Source organism: Gorilla gorilla, chromosome 1 (assembly GCF_029281585.2).
Source record: "Gorilla gorilla gorilla isolate KB3781 chromosome 1, NHGRI_mGorGor1-v2.1_pri, whole genome shotgun sequence".
NCBI lineage: Eukaryota > Metazoa > Chordata > Mammalia > Primates > Hominidae > Gorilla > Gorilla gorilla.
Window position 1 is genome coordinate 124,497,198 of NC_073224.2, and position 20,123 is coordinate 124,517,320.

Here is a 20,123-nt window from a genome sequence, read left to right on the forward strand (position 1 = left end):
GAAAAATGCACATAACCCCAAAATGTGCATACAATATCAGGTTTTAACCCCAAATTAAAACTTCCTTCGGCTCGGGCATTATCTTCTCCAGAAAATCTGTCCTAACCCCCTACAGATTGGTTTGGTCTCCCTCTTTCATATTGTTTTACAATATCATGTATGTATTTCTATCATTGCACATCCATATTATGTTATAATTATTTATGTACTGTCTTCACTATATTGTGAGCTCCTAGAGGGTAGTAACCATCCTATTCATCTTTGTATCCTCAGCACTTAGCATAGCACGTAGGAGTTATTACAGAAAATTTAAGATTGAATGCTGAAGAATAAACCATCTTTTATGTAGACCACTTAGCCATTCAGCAAGCACTTATGGAGAGCCTGCTATGTACCAGGCTTTGTGCTGGATGCCAAGGATACAAAGATTACAAGACAAACATGGTTTTTGTCCTCATAGAGCTTATAATCTATTGTCAAAAAATATTTAAATCACACATTACAAAACTGTATGGTAAGCACTTTGATGAGGGAAGTACAATGTAAAACAGGATTATATAAAAAGAGCAATTTATCTGCATTTGGGAGGGCAGAGAGGGCCTTCCAGGGGGAGTAAATAGCATAACTGGGAGAGGGCTAGAGAGAAGTTCCTTTCAGAGGACATCTACACAGGTCTCGACGTGAAAGAATATGGATCTAAAGAACCAAAGAAGTTCCAGGGGGCTGAACACATGAGTTTGCTAGGCAGCAGGGGCATGATAAGAAGCTAAAGTAGTCTGTGCTAAACTACTGAGTTTACACTTGCTCAGTAAAGTAGTCCCTAGAAAGACGTAAAATCATTTTATTCATAAAGGTCCTAGCCAGTTTAAGAAGAAAAGAGTAGTTGTGTCATTGTGTATGTATAGAAAGTTCTGTTTACTACAGACCATCTTTGTCAGCTGTCATGTGGCTACGGTCTCTGCCTGTACACTGAGATGAAAACCACTTTTATGTAGATTAGGCAGGATGGTGGAGAAGCTAAGAAAACTCTCTGAAGGAAACAGATATAAAAAATATTAGGCTTTCTACTACTCCTCTAATTTTGGTCTCAACTCCTCTCCCCTGAAGTTTTTATTTTTTAAATTAATTTATTTTTATTTATTTTTTGAGACAGGGTCTCACTCTGTTGCCCAGGCTGGAGCGCAGTGGTGCAATCATGGCTCACTGCAGCCTCAACTTCCTAGGCTCAGGTGATCTTCCCACCTCAGCCTCCCAGGTGGCTGGGACTACAGGCACACCCCACCACCCCCAGCTAATTTTTATGTGTGTGTGTTTTTTGTAGAGACGGATTTTCACCATGTTGGCCAGGCTGGTATTATTTTTAAATACTTGCAATCAGGGATCATCCATAAGAAGCAAGTCTCAGTCTGACACCTTTTCTTTTTTTTTCGAGACCTAGTCTCACTCTATCACCCAGGCTGGAATGCAGTGGCACGATATTGGCTCTCTGCAACCTCTGCCTCCCAGATTCAAGCGATTCTCATGCCTCAGCCTTTGGAGTAGCTGGGAATACAGGTGCCCACACCCAGCTAATTTTTGTATTTTCAGTAGAGACGGGGCTTTGCCATGTTGGCCAGACTGGTCTTGAACTCCTGGCTTCAGGTGATCTGCCCACCTTGTCCTCCCAAAGTGCTGGGATTACAAGTGTGAGGCACCGCACCTGGCCACTGACTCCTTTTCTATTTGCAAACTTCTCTGGCTCATATAATGATTATCATAAGATTATGGCAAAATATGTACTTCCATTTTTGTCTTAAAGCATACTCTGTAACATGGATAACTTCAAAAATCCAAGGGCATTTAAAAATTTATTTCCAATGTCATGAGCTTTAATAAGTAGGTCTTATAAGAGTGGATCTTGTCTTTAATCCCTGAAATAAGTTAACCGTCTAGTTAGCAGACCTTTTTATCATAAAAGAGTTTCTATAAAACATTTCTCAAAAGAAAATATGTATTGACATTCTATCTTCTTTCTCCTCCAGATACTGTTTTTTGGATTTGGGTGGCTTTTCTTCATGCGCCAATTGTTTAAAGACTATGAGGTGAGAAGAAATCATTTTGTCATACTTACACTGTATGAATTTAGATTGACAAGAAAAATGTCTCCATTAAAGAAACATTATGTTCATTTCCAAGATAGGAAGCTTTTACCAAATAAGTACTATATAACTATTAGATTGGAGAATATAAGTAGACTTAATTGATTTAAAAGGGGGGAAAAAGGCAAATCAAATATAGCCCAGAAGTTAGGAGCAAGGATTATGTCTTAGTCATATCAGGATATGTACCAATAGCAAATAGTTATTCTGTAGGAGAGAATTTAATTCATAATGTCTCACAAATGTTCCCTTTCATTTGTCTATCTGGCCCTGAATTGCAAGCCTTATATTATAAGTTAATACCAAAATCCCAAGGCTATCAGGGGAACCAGTCCCCAATATTTCAACATAGGTTCTTTCTGCTTTCCTTAAGTGTCGGCAGGTCTGAGAAATAAAGAGAAAGAGTACAAAGAGAGAAATTTTACAGCTCGGCCTCCAGGAGTGCCATCACATATTGGTAGGACCATGATGGTGACTCCGAGCCACAAAACCAGCAAGTTTTTATTAGGGATTTCAAAAGGGGAGGGAGTGTACGAATAGGGAGTGGGTCACAGAGATTACATGCTGCAAAGGGCAGTAAAATCACAAAGCAGAGGCAAAAATTAGAATTACTGATGAGGGTCTGTGTCCCACTGTGCACACATTGTCTTTTTAAACATTTTAACAGGAAATAGGGTTCGAGAGCAGACAACCAGTCTGACTAGAATTTACCAGGCTGGAATTTCCCAATCCTAGTAAGTCTGAGGGCACTGTAGGAGACCAGGGTGTATTTCAGTCCTATCTCAACCGCATAAGACAGACACTCCCAGAGCGGCCATTCATAGACCTCCCTCCCAGAATGCATTCCTTCCCCAGGGTTATTCCTTGCTGGAAAAAGAATTCAGCAGTATTTCTCCTACTCACTTTCTGCAAGAAGAAGAATATGACTCTATTCTGCCCAACCCCACAAGCAGTCAGACCTTATGGTTATCTTTCCGTGTTCCCTGAAAACTGCTGTTATTCTGTTCTTTTTCAGGGTGCACTAATTTCATATTGTTCAAACACACATGTTTTGCAAACAATTTGTACAGTTAGCGCAATCATCACAGGGTACTGAGGTGACATACATCCTCAGTTTACAAAGATGACGGGATTAAGAGATTAAAGTAAGACAGGCATAAGAAATTAAAAAAGTATTAATTTGGGGAACTAATAAATGTCCATGAAATCTTCACAATTTATGTTCAGAGATTGCAGTAAAGACAGGCATAAGAAATTATAAAAGTATTAATTTTGGGAACTAATAAATGTCCATGAAACAATGTATGTTCTTCTGCCACGGCTTCAGCCAGTCCCTCCATTCAGGGTCCCTGACTTCCCGCAACACAAGGCTGGTGTTTTTATCTTAAGCTTTGGATTCAGAAGATCACCACCCTAGACTCGACATTTCCTAGTTAGTTCTCCTAATTAGTAATAAGATCAGTGGTTATAGTCTACATTTGGGTCATTTCTAGGATATTCTCCATTAAACTTTCCCAGGGAATTTATTGTCTGAAAGAGCCTGGGATTCGGGAGATTTTCTTCTGCCCAATACTTTAAGACCTCCCGAGGAAGGTTCCAGAACTGATCCAGGATCTGCAGAGTGTTGAAGAACCCCTTTAAACATTAACCATTATATACGAATCTGTCAGTTTTTTGTCAGTATGCATCAGGAATTCTAAGTGCTACCTATGACCCTGTCACTTCATCTTCTTGTCCTCAAAATTCTTCATCCACAAGAGGATGCTGGTAATAGTGACTCAAGATTCAGAAGTGCCACCTATATTGATCTTTTTCTTTAGCTCCAGGCAAGTTGCTGTTGTGGCCCTACTTCCAATGACTTGAGAATTTCCTCAAAATAAGTTTTCTGACTTGTAACCAGAAGGAGGTTATCAGTTCAGTTTTTAAACAAGGAAATAACTTCTAGTCTCTATTTGGCTTTTAACAGATACGTCAGTATGTTGTACAGGTGATCTTCTCCGTGACGTTTGCATTTTCTTGCACCATGTTTGAGCTCATCATCTTTGAAATCTTAGGAGTATTGAATAGCAGGTGAGTAAGAGTACTGAAAACTCCTCTTGAAGAGTTCTGTGCTACATTCTTTACAGTGGAAAAGCTATTGGATCTCATAACTGAAAAAAAAAAACACTGTGTTAATAGTTCAGTTTCAGTAACTGCAATGATCACAACAGATATGGGTCACAGCCACCTAATAGCTGGTTTGATAAAGATTATGAGATACCAGGAAACAAAAGATCTGACCGTTAACTCTGACGAACTCATTGGAGTGAGGCTGTGAAGCCGCAGTCTAGGCTTCACTCCTAGAAGCTTTATTTTTCCAGGACTGCTCGCTGACTGAATCCCAGTAACAGCCCTTCACATTGTTCTGCTGATTGAAAATCTCTACCTGAAAAGATTAGAATTCCTCAGAGCTACTTTAATGATCTCTCTGAAGACTGAAACTCCAGTTCTTACTTAACTTAGTTATTTTTATTGATTTTACAGTCATGGTCAAGTTTGGTTGAATTTAAAGTGTTTCTTAAAACACTTTTTAAAAATAACTCTTTACTCCCCTCCAAATAATAGACTTGTTAGTTTATTAGACAGTCTATCCAAAATATTTCTTGCTTGTTAATCTGCAAGCTTGAGTATGTTTTTAGGCCAGCATTTATATGTAGGGTTCATCAACTATGCTATGCAGACTTTGTTGTGCTTTTTTATCACCACCTGGAAAAACCTTTTAGGAGTAAAGCAGTCTTTCACTCTAAAGTTAGGATTCAGTGCCAAGGTAAGTTCATTATAGACCCCTGGCACTTGAGACTTGTAGAGAGACTATACTCTCAAATCCTTTGATAATCAGAGTTGAAAACGAAATTTAAATTAAAAAGAAAAACTTACTATACAGATGGTTAATCACAAAACATTGAAAGGTTAAAAAAAGAGAGAGGGGCCAGACACAGTGGCTCACGCCTATAATCCTAGCACTTTGGGAGGCTGAGGCAGGAGGATCACTTAAGTGCAGGGGTTCAAGACCAGCCTGGGCAACAAACTGAGACCCTGTCTCTACAAAAAAATAAAAAAAATTAGCAGAGTGTGGTAGTACATGTCTGTAGTCCCAGCTACCCTGGAGGCTGAAGCGGGAGGATCCCTTGAGCCCAGGAGTTTGAGGATATGCAGTGAGCTGTGATCACTGGACAAGACAATGAGACCCCATCTCTTAAAAAAAAGAGTGAGAGAGAGAGAATCAGAGTTGATAATAATGGTCTCTTGATAGAACAATGAATAACACATATTATGGTAAAATAGAAGTGTTTTCTGATTCTCCTGCTTTTAAACTTTAATAATCCAAACCTTGGCCGGGTGCGGTGGCTCATGCCTGTAATCCCAGCACTTTGGGAGGCCGAGGCGGGCGGATCATGAGGTCAGGAGATCAAGACCATCCTGGCTAACATGGTGAAACCCCGTCTCTACTAAAAATACAAAAAATTAGCTGGGCGTGGTGGTGGGCGCCTGTAGTCCCAGCTACTTGGGGGGCTGAGGCAGGAGAATGGCCTGAACCCAGGAGGCAGAGCTTGCAGTGAGCCGAGATTGTGCCACTGCACTCCAGCCTGGGCGACAGAGCAAGACTCCATCTCAAAAAAATAAATAAATAAAAAATAATCCAAACCTTTTCTTGGATGAGCTAGATATAGATCCTGTGACTATAGAGAATAGACAGGTATTATTTTACATAATGGTTATTAAATTTTATTATCACAACCTGCATCTTTCACTGCTATTTAAGCAGGGGTTGGCAGACTTTCTTCTGTAAAGGGCCAGATAGTAAATATTTTAGGTTTCTGTGGACCAGAAGGTTTCTATCACAAGTACTCAGCTCTGCTGTTGTAGAGCGAAAGCAGTCATAGGCAATATATAAACAAACGAGCATGGCCATGCTCCAATAAACTTAATTTGTAAAAGCAGGTGGCTGTTAGGCCATAGTTTGCCAGCTACTCATCTAAATATTGATACAGAGGATTCAGATATTCTAAAGCTATAATTACTGTTTTTGGTAGATGATGTCCCCCAACTTTTAACTTATAGTTAATAACCCTTATAGTAAGAAACATCTGTCATACTATGGTGTATGTTTCTTAAATTTCTTAATTAGTTAAAGAGGATAATAAGTAGCATTGCTAAAATCTGGTTTTTCTTTGTGTGCTATATAGAGGATTGGGTTTGTTCAGTCTGAGACATATCTTCAGTTATACCTGTTTTTTCATGCTAATGTTTCACCCAATTATGGAACACAAATATGAACCTTGATGATGTATAACTGTCCATTGACTGGACTCAGAATCGTTTTGAAAAGAGAATCTTGGCCAGAATATTCCTTTGACTCACCTTTGAGCAGAGATCATATGACTTCCTATTCAAATATGTAATCTTGTTGGGATCCTTAGTTTTTTCAAGAGAATATCACTTTACTCTCAGCTCAAAAGACTAGTTAAAACATGTGGTTCACTTTTAATAGGCAGTCCATACTGCCAATTAAAGTTGCACTTGTTATTTCAAACCCACTGCTTCCCAAAATCTTTCAGAAGCTTAGCTGAAATACTATGTAGTATTGCCTGGAGGATGTCCAGCTTGTTTCTTTCTCTAAATGTTCTAAAGTAGGTTAACCTAGAGGAGCAAAAAGCTGTCAATGTATCTAGTCTAAATGGTATTCACTCCCTGTATGGTAGCATTTACTGAATGGCTCTTTGTTTCGTGATGCCTGCCATCTGTACTAAGGAAGGAACAATAAGAAACAGCCCTCTGAAACATATTTCTCTTGAAAGGATGTTGTTGATGACACTGTTAATTGCCTTTGCATTTTCTTTATGAAATCTTTGAAGAAATTTCATTGTAATCTTGTTAATAATTCAGTAACAATAAATGATAATTATGCTTCCTTTGAGGAATTAATTTTTATTTTCTTACAGACATGATGATTTTATCTAACTGATCAAATTTTTTATTTCACTTTGACCATTAGAAAACTTAAAGCTAAATTTATGACCTACCCATAGCAGCTTTCTAGAATTCTATTTTATAATAGCCATCAGGCTTGGCCCAATATTTTACCTGTTACCATTGTTGTTCATATTTCCTTATAGTTCATTTCATCATCCTGTATTTTATTTATCTTTGTAAGCCATTTAACCACTTAGGCCTTTTTTGAAACAAGGCTTAAGTAAGTTTAAAATCAGTAAATACAAAGGACACCATCAAGAAAGTGAACCAACATTCCAAAAACAAGAGAAAATTTTTATAAATTACCTATCTGATAATGGACTGGGACTAGTATCTAGAATATATAAAGAATTCTTGTAGTTTAATAATATAATACAATTAAAAAATGAATAAAGGATCTGAATAGGCATTTCTCCAAAGATGATATACAAATGGCCAGTAAGCACATATGAATAGATGCCCAATACCATTAGCCATCAAGGAAATGCAAATCAAAACCACAATGAGATACCACTTCACACCAACTAAAATGGCTATAACAAAAAAAAAAAAAAAACAGAAAATAACAAGTGTTGGCGAGGCTGAGGAGAAACTGGAACTCTCATACACTCCTGAGGAAAATTTAAAATGATGCAGCCACATTGGGAAACAGTGGGAGTGCCTAAAAGATTAAATATAGATTTATCATATGACCCAACAATTCCACTCCATTTCTACCTAAAGAGAAATGAAAACATACGTCCACACCAAAATGTATACACACACATTCATAGCATCTCTATTTATAATAGCTGAAAACAACCCAAATGTCCTCAATTAATGAATGCAGAAACAAAATATAATATATCCATATAATGGGATGAATATTGTTCAACCATAAAAGGAATTATTGATAGATACTACAACATGGATGAACCTTGCAAACATTATGGTAAGTAAAAGAAGCCAGTCACAAAAGATTACATATTGGTGGTTTTCTAGAAACAGAAAGTATATTGGTGGTTTCCTAGAGCTGAGGAGATTGGGGAGAAACAGGGAGTGACTGCTAATGGGTACAGGGTTTCTTTATGGCATAATGAAAATGTTCTAAAATTGATTTAGGTGATGGTTGCACAACTCTTGAGTATACAAAAACCATTGAACTGTACACTTTAAATGGGTAAATTATGTCATTAAAACTGTTATAAAAAGTGCTAACAAAAAGTTTTAATAAATAAAGTACATCTTATAAACTAATAAAAGTAATTCATGCAAATCAGGTGTTTATATCAAGAGTACAAAAGAAATATTTTTGAGTATAACATATATTACTGTTAACATTTATTTTCCTTTAATTCTTACATTGGAATGAGATTCCTAGGGGTGGGTAAAACAATAGTCATTCTACCAGCAATGGCATATGTTGATACATGTTAATGGTATATGTTGCCTATGAATATATCAAAAACATAAACATTCTTATTTTAATATATGAAATTCTTAAGATGGTAAGATGGTCATATATACCTTTCAAAAATTTGTATTTTTTAATCTCTACAAATGAGTAGATTTTAAGAGCCTAGTAGGCTGATTAGATAGGATATATTCAATATTGAGTCCAAAGAGCAAAAGGACCCTTTGGAAGACTAAAGAGAAAGAAAGTTGCTGCCCTCTCTTCCTCCCAGTGACAGTCTTTGACATTTATTTCAGCTCCCGTTATTTTCACTGGAAAATGAACCTGTGTGTAATTCTGCTGATCCTGGTTTTCATGGTGCCTTTTTACATTGGCTATTTTATTGTGAGCAATATCCGACTACGTAAGTATTTTACCCTCTCAGTCAGCGTATAGATTGAGATGAGTATTTGAGGGGCCTTAAATTGTGGATAGCTTCATTTCTACATTAACTTTCAGTAGCTACCGCTATTTGAGGATACCTCACACACAACAACTTAAAAATAAATATAAAATAAATATTGAATGAATTGGCACAAAATAAATATTGAATGAATGATTAGGTTATTTGTTCTGCCACAGCTTTATTTTTCTACCTATTAATAATGTCTCCTTTAGTTCATCCCACACCTTAAATTCAGCTAAATTTCTCTTACGATGGTAAGGATGCTTTCACTAAAAATTATGCTGTTCATCAGTCATTTGCCAAGTGAATTAGCAGCCAAATATTAGTTAGCATTATCTTATATTTTTAAATAGAGCAAGCTCTTTAACCTGTATCTGTTTTTCCTAACAGTTTTGTCTCCTCTGTCTCAGTGCATAAACAACGACTGCTTTTTTCCTGTCTCTTATGGCTGACCTTTATGTATTTCTTCTGGAAACTAGGAGATCCCTTTCCCATTCTCAGCCCAAAACATGGTGAGTATATATAGGAGGGCAGAGGAAGTGGGGGGAGAAGAATTGTTTAATTTTCTGATTTCAAAAACAATTAATTAAATTTCTTGGGGAAAAAATGTATTTGGGGAAATAATTTATTAATTCACAGGTTCTTGGGATTTGGAAAAAAATTTTTCGATTGAGGAGGATAGCAAGCTATTTCTCTGAAAAATGTCTGATTTTGAACCACATTTTCTCCTTCATTCTAAGAGATAACTAATGCTGGTTTTGGACCTCACTTCTATCATTCTAGAGTAAGAATTTTTGATCTTCATTTACTGAATATACTTAAAGGGTATAAGGAAAGAGAACAGTGTCTAACTCATATTGTATATGGAACTACAGGAATATATTTGTATGTGTATTTGGAGGTAAGGTATCAATAAACTTTCATCAGATTTGGGTAGCAGATTTGGGTCTATGACCCAAAAGGTAAATGGCCACTGCTTAAGTGATGATAAAGATACATTAGGGAAGCATATGTATTTGAGGAAAGGTGACATAAAACACCCACAATTAGTAGATAAAGAAAAGCTTTCCAAGAATCGGTGTCTCCCCTCTAACAAAGAAAGTTTATTTTAAAACAAGAAATTTGGCAGAGCCCTAATTTTTAAGCTAAAAACAATGAACAAAAGTACCTCAGCTAACAAGTCCTTCCAGAACTATTTCAGAAGTATGTATGAATCTATCTAAAAAGATTAGAGAATCTATCTAAAAAGATTAGAGAGCCCATCTGTAATAAATATACTACAGGTTTCATGCTGGAACCTTTTTAAAAATATATATATATATACACCTCTTTATTCACCATCCTGCCGTACCTATTATTAGGCTTCTTATTGCAGAAAACAGAATCTACTGTAACTAATTTAAAGCAGAAAGTGATTAATTATCCAGTATCAGGCAATTTATAGACTTTCTAGGAAAGTAGGGATGCAAAGCTTAACTGCTATATAGTGAAGAGAAATAGCTAACTATGCCACAGTACTAAACTAGAAAACCTCACTGAAGTTATCACCTGCCACTCAGGGTCTATGACATCAGGGACCTCAGTCCCAGCTGTTTGAGCTCCTAAGTGCTATCACCACCCCTACATTGTTCATTTCTGCATCTGAGGCCTCACATGGGCCTGGTTTTTTGGTGAAACCTAGGTAATATTTAAAACCTTAGCCTCAAGGAAGTCTGAGAAGGGGCTTTTGGCTTTCTAAACTCTGTAGTACCAAAACAAATGCTGGAAAAGGATATTGGAATTAATGTTGAATGAGCCAGTGTCTATTATAGAATCTGCCGTACCTCCCACACACCCTTCCATGTATACTGATTGCCTATAGCAGGAATTTCGGGAGAGAGAGGTTATGAGACTCTCCTGCAGTAAGATCAGATAAGATACGCAGTTTTGAAAAGCATATGCAATACCATAAATAGTTGTGTATTTTTAAAATAAGAATAACTTTCAAAATTTCAAATAATGTTAAAGGCCGGAAAACTTAACATAACACCAGCCTACCAAAAACATTCAAACTCTTAGGTGGCGTATGAGACCTTTCATGACCTGGCTGCTGCTCTCTATACACGTTGCATTCTCCAGTCCTGTGAAATTATTTCAAGTTTCTTTTTTTTTTTTTTTCTTTTTGAGATAGGTCTCACTCTCACCCATGCTGGAGTGCAGTGGCATGATCTTGGCTCACTGCAACCTCCGACTCCCAGGCTCAAGTGATCCTCCTACCTCAGCCTCCTGAGTAACGGGGACTATGGGCGCATGCCACCATACCCGGCTAATTTTGGTATTTTTTCATAGAGATGGGGTTTCTCCACGTTGCTCAGGATGGTCTTGAACTCCTGAGCTCAGGGGATCGAGCCACCTCAGTTTCCCAAAGTGCTGGGATTACAAGTATGAGCCACCACACCCAGCCTCAAGTTTCTAGAGCTGTTCTATCAGCCTGGACAATCCTTCACCAACCCTGTCTACCTAGAAAATGCCTATTTATCCTTTCTAGATTCAACTCTTGTCAATTCCTTTAGGAAGATTTTCCTGGCCATCATTAGGAGATATTAATTGCTACCGTCTCAAGGTATCTATATCAACTATAAAACTTAAAATTTCATGTTTCCTTTTCTAACTTCCTCATCAACCTATGGGCTCCCTGAGGTCAGAAAACTGCATGTTATTTGTCTTTGTATCCCTAGTGCCTAGTGTGGAAACTGACACATAACAAGTGTTTAATACATGTTCTTTGAATCAGTGAATGGAAGAAAATTGAGTCTCTCCAAAGTGGTAGATGAGTTTACTACTTTAACACTCTGGATAGGAATTTAGGAAATGCTAATGTGATCAGCATGCCTATGTCAGTGGTCAACGAAGGGAACGACTTGCACTAAAGAGTCCTGGTAGTATAGTTCTCATATAAACCTATTTCAAAGAAAGCCACAGACAGACACATTTATCTGTGATGGTAGAAGTCAGAGAGAAGAGTTAGAAAAGGCCCCCAGGGCTGCTGACAGGGCAAATACAGTCTCACATGCACTACAAAGACCCGACTCTTGACACCTTTCTCCAGCTTTCTCCTGTGTGCATTCAGCTCACATGACCAGTGCAGCCAGGCCGCACCAGAGGGAAGATGAAGGCCATTGTATCTATTGTCCTTTCATCCACCCCTTTTTCTAAATTCTATGGGATTACCCTGAAAAGGACACTGAGGGAGAAAGCTAGGGAGATAGTTTCAGTTTTATTCTTTCCATTGTACTCCAATAGGCATTACAGTTTTATGCCTGAATGTTCAGGTATCTTAATTTATTTAACCCTCTAAGATAAGTAAGGAGGAAGAAAAATTTAGGTAGTAGCTGAGAAGCAACCAGCCTTACACTGCCTTCTTAGAGCTTTCCCAGGACTGTCCCAACAACGAGTATGGTTGTTTATTGCTGTGGTGACCACAAAAAAATGGGCTGGGCAGGTTGGCTCACCCCTATAATCCCAGCACTTTGGGAGGCCAAGGCAGGGATATCTTGAGGCCAGGAGTTAGAGACCAGCCTGGCCAACATGGCAAAACCCCGTCTGTACTAAAAATAGAAAAATTAGCCAGGCATGGTGGCGCATGCCTGTAATCCCAGCTACTCCCCGGAGGCCGGAGACACAAGAATTGCTTAAACCCAGGAGGCTGAGGTTGCAGTGAGCTGAGATCGTGCCACTCCCCTCCAGCCTGGGCGACAGAGCGAGACTCTCAAAAAAAAAAAAAAGATAAGACCAATCCTTATGTAAAATGAAAAAAAAAAATCTGTAAAAGTACTTCTTGTGCGGTGTCCGAACCAACCTTGGAATGTCCTTAGTGGGAAAGAGTAAGAGAGATTACAAAAGACTGTAAGGAATCTGTGTGAGCAGGTGGCAAAGGTGAGATGATCTTCTGCTAGTCTCCTTATTCATCTGACTTTCCATGTATTAACTGCTAAATGGGGATAATGATGACTGACTCCTACTTCATAGAAATGCTGAGATTAAGTAAATAGTATCTACAAAGTACTTTAAACCAGAAAAAGATATGTAATAAAAGGACAAAGCCACCATGTTAAAAGGAATAAAGGTAGAGGGGGAATTTTTTCAGTTTTTCAAATTTAATAACCCATATTAATCTCTTGGATTTTTTATGTTACTGAGTGATATTATAGTCAACAAACATTTGTTGAACACCTCATATGTGCCAAGCAGTAAGGAAAACAAAGATCAATAAGAAATGATGTCTTCTTCTAAAGGGGTTGCAAATTCAAGAGGTATACGGCAAGTAGAATAACAGAATTTAGGTGAGGATTTATTCGTTCATTTAGCATTACACAAATATTTATTGAGCATCTACTTTATATAAATTAAGCACTGGAAATAAACCGCAAACGAAACAAACTTAGTTTCTGCCCCCCTGAAATTTATAGTCTTGTGGGTGGAACTAGACAATAAAGAGGTAAATATATAAATAAATAATTGCCTATTGTGATCATTGTCATCAAGGAGTGAACAGGTTGCTGTGATAGAGAAAAATGCCGATAATGTAGTGCAAACAGTTAGATCCACCCTTTCTGAGACAGGGATATTTAAGCTGAGATTTAAAGGACAAGACCAAAGGAAGACCCAGCAAGAAGGCACAAGAGACATCATGTAAAGCCCTGAGGCAGAAAGACCTTGGTGTATTCAAGGAAAGGCAAGAGATAGAATGGAAAGTAATCGTATAGTGTATAGATTTTATTGTTAGGGTGATTATGTCATTTTCTAAGACAGGTAATGCAGAAGAAGGAACAAGTTGAGGGGAAAGATAATTTTAGTTTGGTATATGCTGAATTTGAGTTACTTATGCATATCCAGGTGATGTTAAATAAGCAATTGGATGTACAAATCAGGAGCTTAGGGAAAAGGTGTACATGTATCAGTCCTCATAGAGATGACTCCAGGAATCTAAACAACTAGAAATCATCAACTAAATGCCATTAGGTGAAGCTGGGGAAATTGGTGAGATCACCTAAGCAAAAAATGTGTATACTGAAATGAAAGTGAGAACTCTGGTCCAGACAGAGCAAGAAGTGACCAAGAAAAAGCAATTAGAGAAGTAAAAGGGAAAACCTAGGGAAATGGTGTTGTGGAAGCCAAGAAGATAAAATAATTTTAAACAAAAATGATTCAATGTCATAAAAGAGCCAATGAAACAAGGATTGGAAAATGTTGAATTTTGCAACCAGGGGAAAACTTACTACCTTAGTGTCGTAGTGGTTAAAGCCCAGACTCTGGAGCTAGACTGCACTTGAATCCTGACTCTGCCCCTTTTATCTGTGTGGCCTTAACTAAGTTACTTAACCTCTCTGTGCCTCCATTTCTTCATCTGTAAAATTAGGTTTTCAATAATATCTACCTCATAGGATTGTTATGAGGGTTAAATGAATTAGAACATGTGAAATGCTTAGAACAGTGCCTAGTCATAGCAGGTGCTTGGTGAATATTACCTATTATATTGCCATTACAATTATTAGTGAAAGTAATTTCATTCAATAAAGAAGAATGGGAAGAAAGCTGGATTGCAGTCAGTTAAGGAATGAACTGGAGGTGAAGAAAAGGTGACAATAACTATAAACTTCTTTTAAGAAGCCTGGCTATTAAGGAGGAAATAGATGGGGGTTGGTGACTAGAGGTAAACTCGAAGCCAAGAACAGAATTTCTCTTAGAAAAGAGAATTGAAACTAAAGAGAAAGAACTAGCAAAGAAGGAAATATTGAATATACAAGAGAGAGGAGACAGATGATGGAACAAGACTCTGAAAGAGGTGGAAGGGATTGAATACAATCAAAAGTATGGTGACTTCTAGTTCCAAGATGGTGGCGTAGGGGCAAGCTGGCTTTGCTTACCCCCCTGGCAGAAAACCAAAAACAAATAGCACCAAGATTATCACTAGCAATATCCCAGAACTCACATATAAGGATGAGACAGTTCCCAGGGCCCAGAGAAGATCAGAAGCACAAGTGGAGAAGTCAGCTTTGGATGCTACTTTGTTCTAAGGGAGACAAGTTGGGAGGATGATTGCAGATGTATATTCAATGTTATAAAACAGCCCATAAAACAAAGATTGGAAAATGTTGAATTTTGCAACCAGGAGAAAATTCATGACCATAGTGTAGAGTGAAGGTAGTTTGTAGTAGAGTGAAGGTAGTTTATGGCTAATAGCTATGTCTTTTATAATAAGGACATTGGCAAAGGAGAAGGACAAAGGTAGGAAAAATAAAGAGTAACTGCCGAAGACAATGGAGAGAGATGGCTGACCAAGGGCAAGATAAGGATTAGTCAATAGTGTGAGAGCTCTCTTAGGACTGGAGACCATACATTTGTAATGGCTCCAAAATCAGTATGCATTCTAGCAATTTGAGGCAGCGAAACATGGGCACAGGGAAGGCAGAGTGTTAGACTGATCCAGAGTTGGGAATTTGTAGGATTAGTGCTTCAGAAGGAAGATAGTAGGAGATTGAGGCTCCTGGTGAGAGAATTTGAAGCCAGCAAGCCTGGAGTCCAAGCTAGGTGAAGAATGGAGAATCAGAAGACCAGAGGTTGCACTGACCTCTAAAACGAGTGTAGTGGAAATAGAAAGACTAGGAATGGAGGCCAGTAGTCAGAAAAGGAATATTGGAATTTTCAGTTTTGAAGCTGACAGAATTCCTGAATTATAGCTCTGGCATTTGACCATAGGAGTGGATGGCTGTAGTGAATTCTATCCTAGAAATAGAAAGTGAAAACCAATTAAAACCATTCTTTTTCTGCAATGCCAAACTTATTGAGTTATTCTTCAGCATTGCTTTCTCTCATTTATCCCAAATACATCAACCAGCAGTATTTATTTTAACTGCTAAGTTGATTTTCAGCATTCTCACGTGATATGAAACAATTGATAATTAGGATACAATTTATAATCCGAAACTGATGTGTTTGCCTTTGAATTACTCATTCATCTATAAGTTTAGTCCTTTTATTAGATGAATTCTGTGTTTATTGGATGCAAAAAAGAATAAGACAAAAGCAAAAGAGTATCACCTTAGGGGAAATACATATATATCAAAGATAATTAGCACAAAGTAGTTCCTGCTATTTATACTTTTCCAGCAGATTTACTTTTCTTAGTTTTTTTTTTTTGGCCAATGCTTTTACTAAAAGTACTTTGCTTTGTTAGCATTCGTGCTACCAAGAGTAAACAGTCAATGATTGTTATTTATAATTATTGTTGTTATTATTTTACTGCTATCACCCAATAAAAGAGATCACTCTGAAGCATATGGGACAGGAGGAAAATCAGTAAACTTTTAGTATATTTATTATAAATCATCTACACATTAATAATTAAAAGTTGGCTTGTATGAGTTAGTTATGTGTAATGGTTAATGTTTTAAATAATGTTTCCTTTTGCAGTACAGATGAGAGCCATTTTGTCTATATTACCTGGCATTAATGTGCCTTGATGTTTTTAGGGATCTTATCCATAGAACAGCTCATCAGCCGGGTTGGTGTGATTGGAGTGACTCTCATGGCTCTTCTTTCTGGATTTGGTGCTGTCAACTGCCCATACACTTACATGTCTTACTTCCTCAGGTAACAGAGCGCTTTGCATCCTTTCTTTTTTGCCCCATTACTTCTTGAATACATATGTCATATTATGCCACCATCTTTAAGATTATATATTAGATCTATGACACTGTCTTTTTATTCTTCTCTTCCTCTGTCCCTGTGGGCATTGACCTGGAAATCTTTCTAAATAAGTATTATCACTTGTACGGCTTGCCTTTATTATTTGTCCTACATTCATTTATTTTTTAAATGGCAAATTTCAATCTGACACTCCCCTCCCACTTTTTTAAAGGCACATTTCTAGTGACCAGCAGTATAAACCAACTCCAACTTCAGCAGTTCAGCTCCTCCTAGATATTAACAGAACAGTAGAAGACAATGCCAAGTTAAAAGTGTGCTTAAACATACATCCTAAATGTCACTGAGCTGAGATCATGCCACTGCACTCCAGCCTCGGCGACAGAGCGAGACTCTTTCATAAATAAATGACGGGTTGATGGGTGCAGCAAACCATCATGGCACGTGTATACCTATGTAACAAACCTGCATGTTCTACACATGTATCCCAGAACTTAAAGTATAATAAAAAATAAAATAAAAATATTTAAATATATGTATATATATATATATATATATATATATATATATATATAAATGTAACTGGATCAAAGCTAGGAAAAACTGTAAGAGAGCTGGGTGAATTCCATTTCCCTGAGATCCCAGAGGATTAGCTATAAGAAATGAGAGCAAAGGCATTTTAGTTTATTATGGTCATTTTACTATTTTCTAGAAAAAAGTAGTAGGTAACAGTTGAAGTCTATGTTTATCTTCAGATACCCTGTATCATGCCCAAGAGTGGGACCCCAAAACATTTTGCTAGCAGTTTGTGCTTTTTGTAGGAATGTGACTGACACAGATATTCTAGCCCTGGAACGGCGACTGCTGCAAACCATGGATATGATCATAAGCAAAAAGAAAAGGTAAGATATCAACACTGTAATACATTTGGACTCTCTTACAATTTCTCAACAAGAAAATTTGACTGTGAATTGGTGCTGGCAGGGAATTTTATCTTACTCATTTTTACTGTAAGGTAAAGTACCAGATTTAGTGTTGGCTGGACACAGTGGCTCACACCTGTGATCCCAGCACTTTGGGAGGCCACGACGGGGGGGATCATTTGAGCCCAGAAGTTCGAGACTAGCCTGGGTAACATAGTGAGACCCCACCCCTTTAAAATAACAATAAAATTAAAAATATAAAAAAATTTTTTAAAAAGATTTAGTGTTTTGTGTGAAAGAAAATTCAATCTCATTTCTTGAATTTGGATCATTCTCCTTAGATAAATTATTAGAATTTTTTTGTTTAATTTTTTAAATTGTAAATTGACAAATTATGGTTGTATATATTTGTGGCATACAAAGTGGAATAATTAAATCAAGCTAATTAACATATCTATCACCTCACATGTTTATTTTTTTGTGGTGAAAACATTTGAAATTTACTCTCAGTGATTTTGAAATGTGCAGTACATTATTTATTATATTCATCATGCTGTACAGTATGTTGCAAAGAAAAAAAACCTTATTCCTCCTTGTCTAACTGAAGCTTTGTACCCTTTGACCATCATCTCTCCATTCCTCCCACCCATCCAGCCTCTGGTAACCATCATTCTACCCTCTTTTTCTGTTAAGTTCACTGTTTTAGATTCCACATATAAGTGAGAACATGCGGTATTTGTCTTTCTGTGTCCAACTCATTTTGCTAGCATAGTGCTCTCCAGTTACATTCAAGTTGTCACAAATGAAAGAATTTCCTTCCTTAAGGCTGAATAGTATTCTGTTGTACATGTATGCCATATTTTCTTTATCCATTTTTCTGTTGCTGCACATATAGATTGACACCATAACTTGGCTATTGTAAATAATACTGCAGTGAACATAGGTGTACAGATATCTCTTTGACATTTTACTGATTTCAGATCTTTTGGGTAAATACTAAGAAGTGGGATTGCTGGATCATATGGCAATTCCATTTTCAGTTTTTTTTAGGAACCTCCACACTATTTTCCATAGGGTTGTGCTAATTTATATTTCCACCAACAATGTAATAGGGTTTCCTTTTCTCAGCATCCACACCAATGTTATTTATCTTTTGCCCCTTTGATAGTAGTCATTCTGACAGGTATGAGGTGATATCTCATTGTGTCTTAGTTTGCAATTCCTTAATGGCTAGTATGTTAAACATTATTTGATATATCTGTTGGTCATGTGTATGCCTTCTTTTGAGAAATGTCTATTCAGGTTCCTTGCCCATTTAAAAATCAGGTTATTTGTTTTCTTTCTGTAGAATTGTTTGAGGTCCTTATGTATTTTGTATACTAACCCCTTATCAGACATATGGCTTGCAGATATTTTCTCCCAGTCCATAGGTTGTCTCTTCACTCTGTTAATTGTTTTCTTTGTTGTGCAGAAGCTTTTTATTTTGATGTAATCCCATTTGTCTATTTTTGCTTTAATTGCCTGCACTTTGGGGGTTAAATCTAAAAAGTTATTGCTCAGAGCATGATTTGTGTAGTTTTTCCCTGTTTTCTTCTAGTAGTTTTATAGTTTCCAGGCTTAAGTCTTTAGTCCATTTTGAGTTAATCTTTATATATTAAGTGAGAGAAGGGTCCAAATTCATTCTTCTGCAGATGGATATTCAGTTTTCCCATCACTGTTCAGTGAAAAGACCGTCCTTTTCGCAGTGTGTACATGTGGCACCCTTGTCAAAAATCAATTGACCATACATGTGTGGGTTTATTTCTGGGTACTTTATTCTGTTCCCTTGGTCAATGAGTTTGTGCTTATGCTTGTATCATGCTGTTTTAATTACTATTGCTTTGTAGTATAATATGAAATAAGATAGTATGATGCCTCCAGCTTTGTTCTTTTATTCATGATTGCCTTGGCAATTCAGTTTTTTGTGGTTCCATATGTATTTTAGGATTATTTTTTCTATTTCTATGAAAAATGACGTTGGAATTTTGATAGGGATTACATTAAATCTATAGATTGCTTTAGGTAGTATGGATGTTTTAACAATACTAATGTTCAATGAACATTCCAAAAATGAAATCAAGAGAACCATCCCACTTAAAATAGCTACAAGAAAAAATACTTAGGGATAAATTTGACCAAGGGGGAAGAAAGACCTGGACACTGAAAACTATACAACATTAATAGAAGAAATTGAAGACGACACAAATAAATGGAAAGATATCCCATGCTCATGGACTGGTGTATAACTTTTGTATTCAAAGAATGGAATATTGTCTATTGTGATTTTTTTTTTTTAAGACGGAGTCTCACTCTGTTGCCCAGGCTGGAGTGCAGTGATGTGATTTCAGCTCACTGCAGCCTCCACCTCCCAGGTTCAAGCAATTCTCCTGCCTCAGCCTCCCGAGTATCTGGGATTATAGGTGCGCACCACCACACCCAGCTTATTTTTGTATTTTTGGTAGAGACGGGGTTTCACCATGTTGGAC

The 20,123-nt window shown here is 37.2% G+C and overlaps 1 protein-coding gene across 3 annotated transcripts in view; it reads left to right on the forward strand.

The window, feature by feature from the left end:
- The window catches only part of LOC101128637 (Golgi pH regulator A), a 62,801-nt gene that overhangs the window by 6,295 nt on the left and 36,383 nt on the right, over positions 1–20,123 (forward strand). For 2 of the 3 annotated variants that reach the window (XM_031009317.2, XM_031009324.3), the window contains exons 2-7: positions 2,022–2,081; positions 4,105–4,208; positions 8,841–8,947; positions 9,400–9,501; positions 16,501–16,621; positions 17,497–17,577. In XM_031009317.2, coding sequence (XP_030865177.2) covers positions 2,022–2,081; positions 4,105–4,208; positions 8,841–8,947; positions 9,400–9,501; positions 16,501–16,621; positions 17,497–17,577 — 575 coding nt within the window. Of the gene's footprint in view, positions 1–2,021; positions 2,082–4,104; positions 4,209–8,840; positions 8,948–9,379; positions 9,502–16,500; positions 16,622–17,496; positions 17,578–20,123 lie in introns of those variants that run through there. The other variant, XM_031009334.2, reaches the window with a different exon arrangement.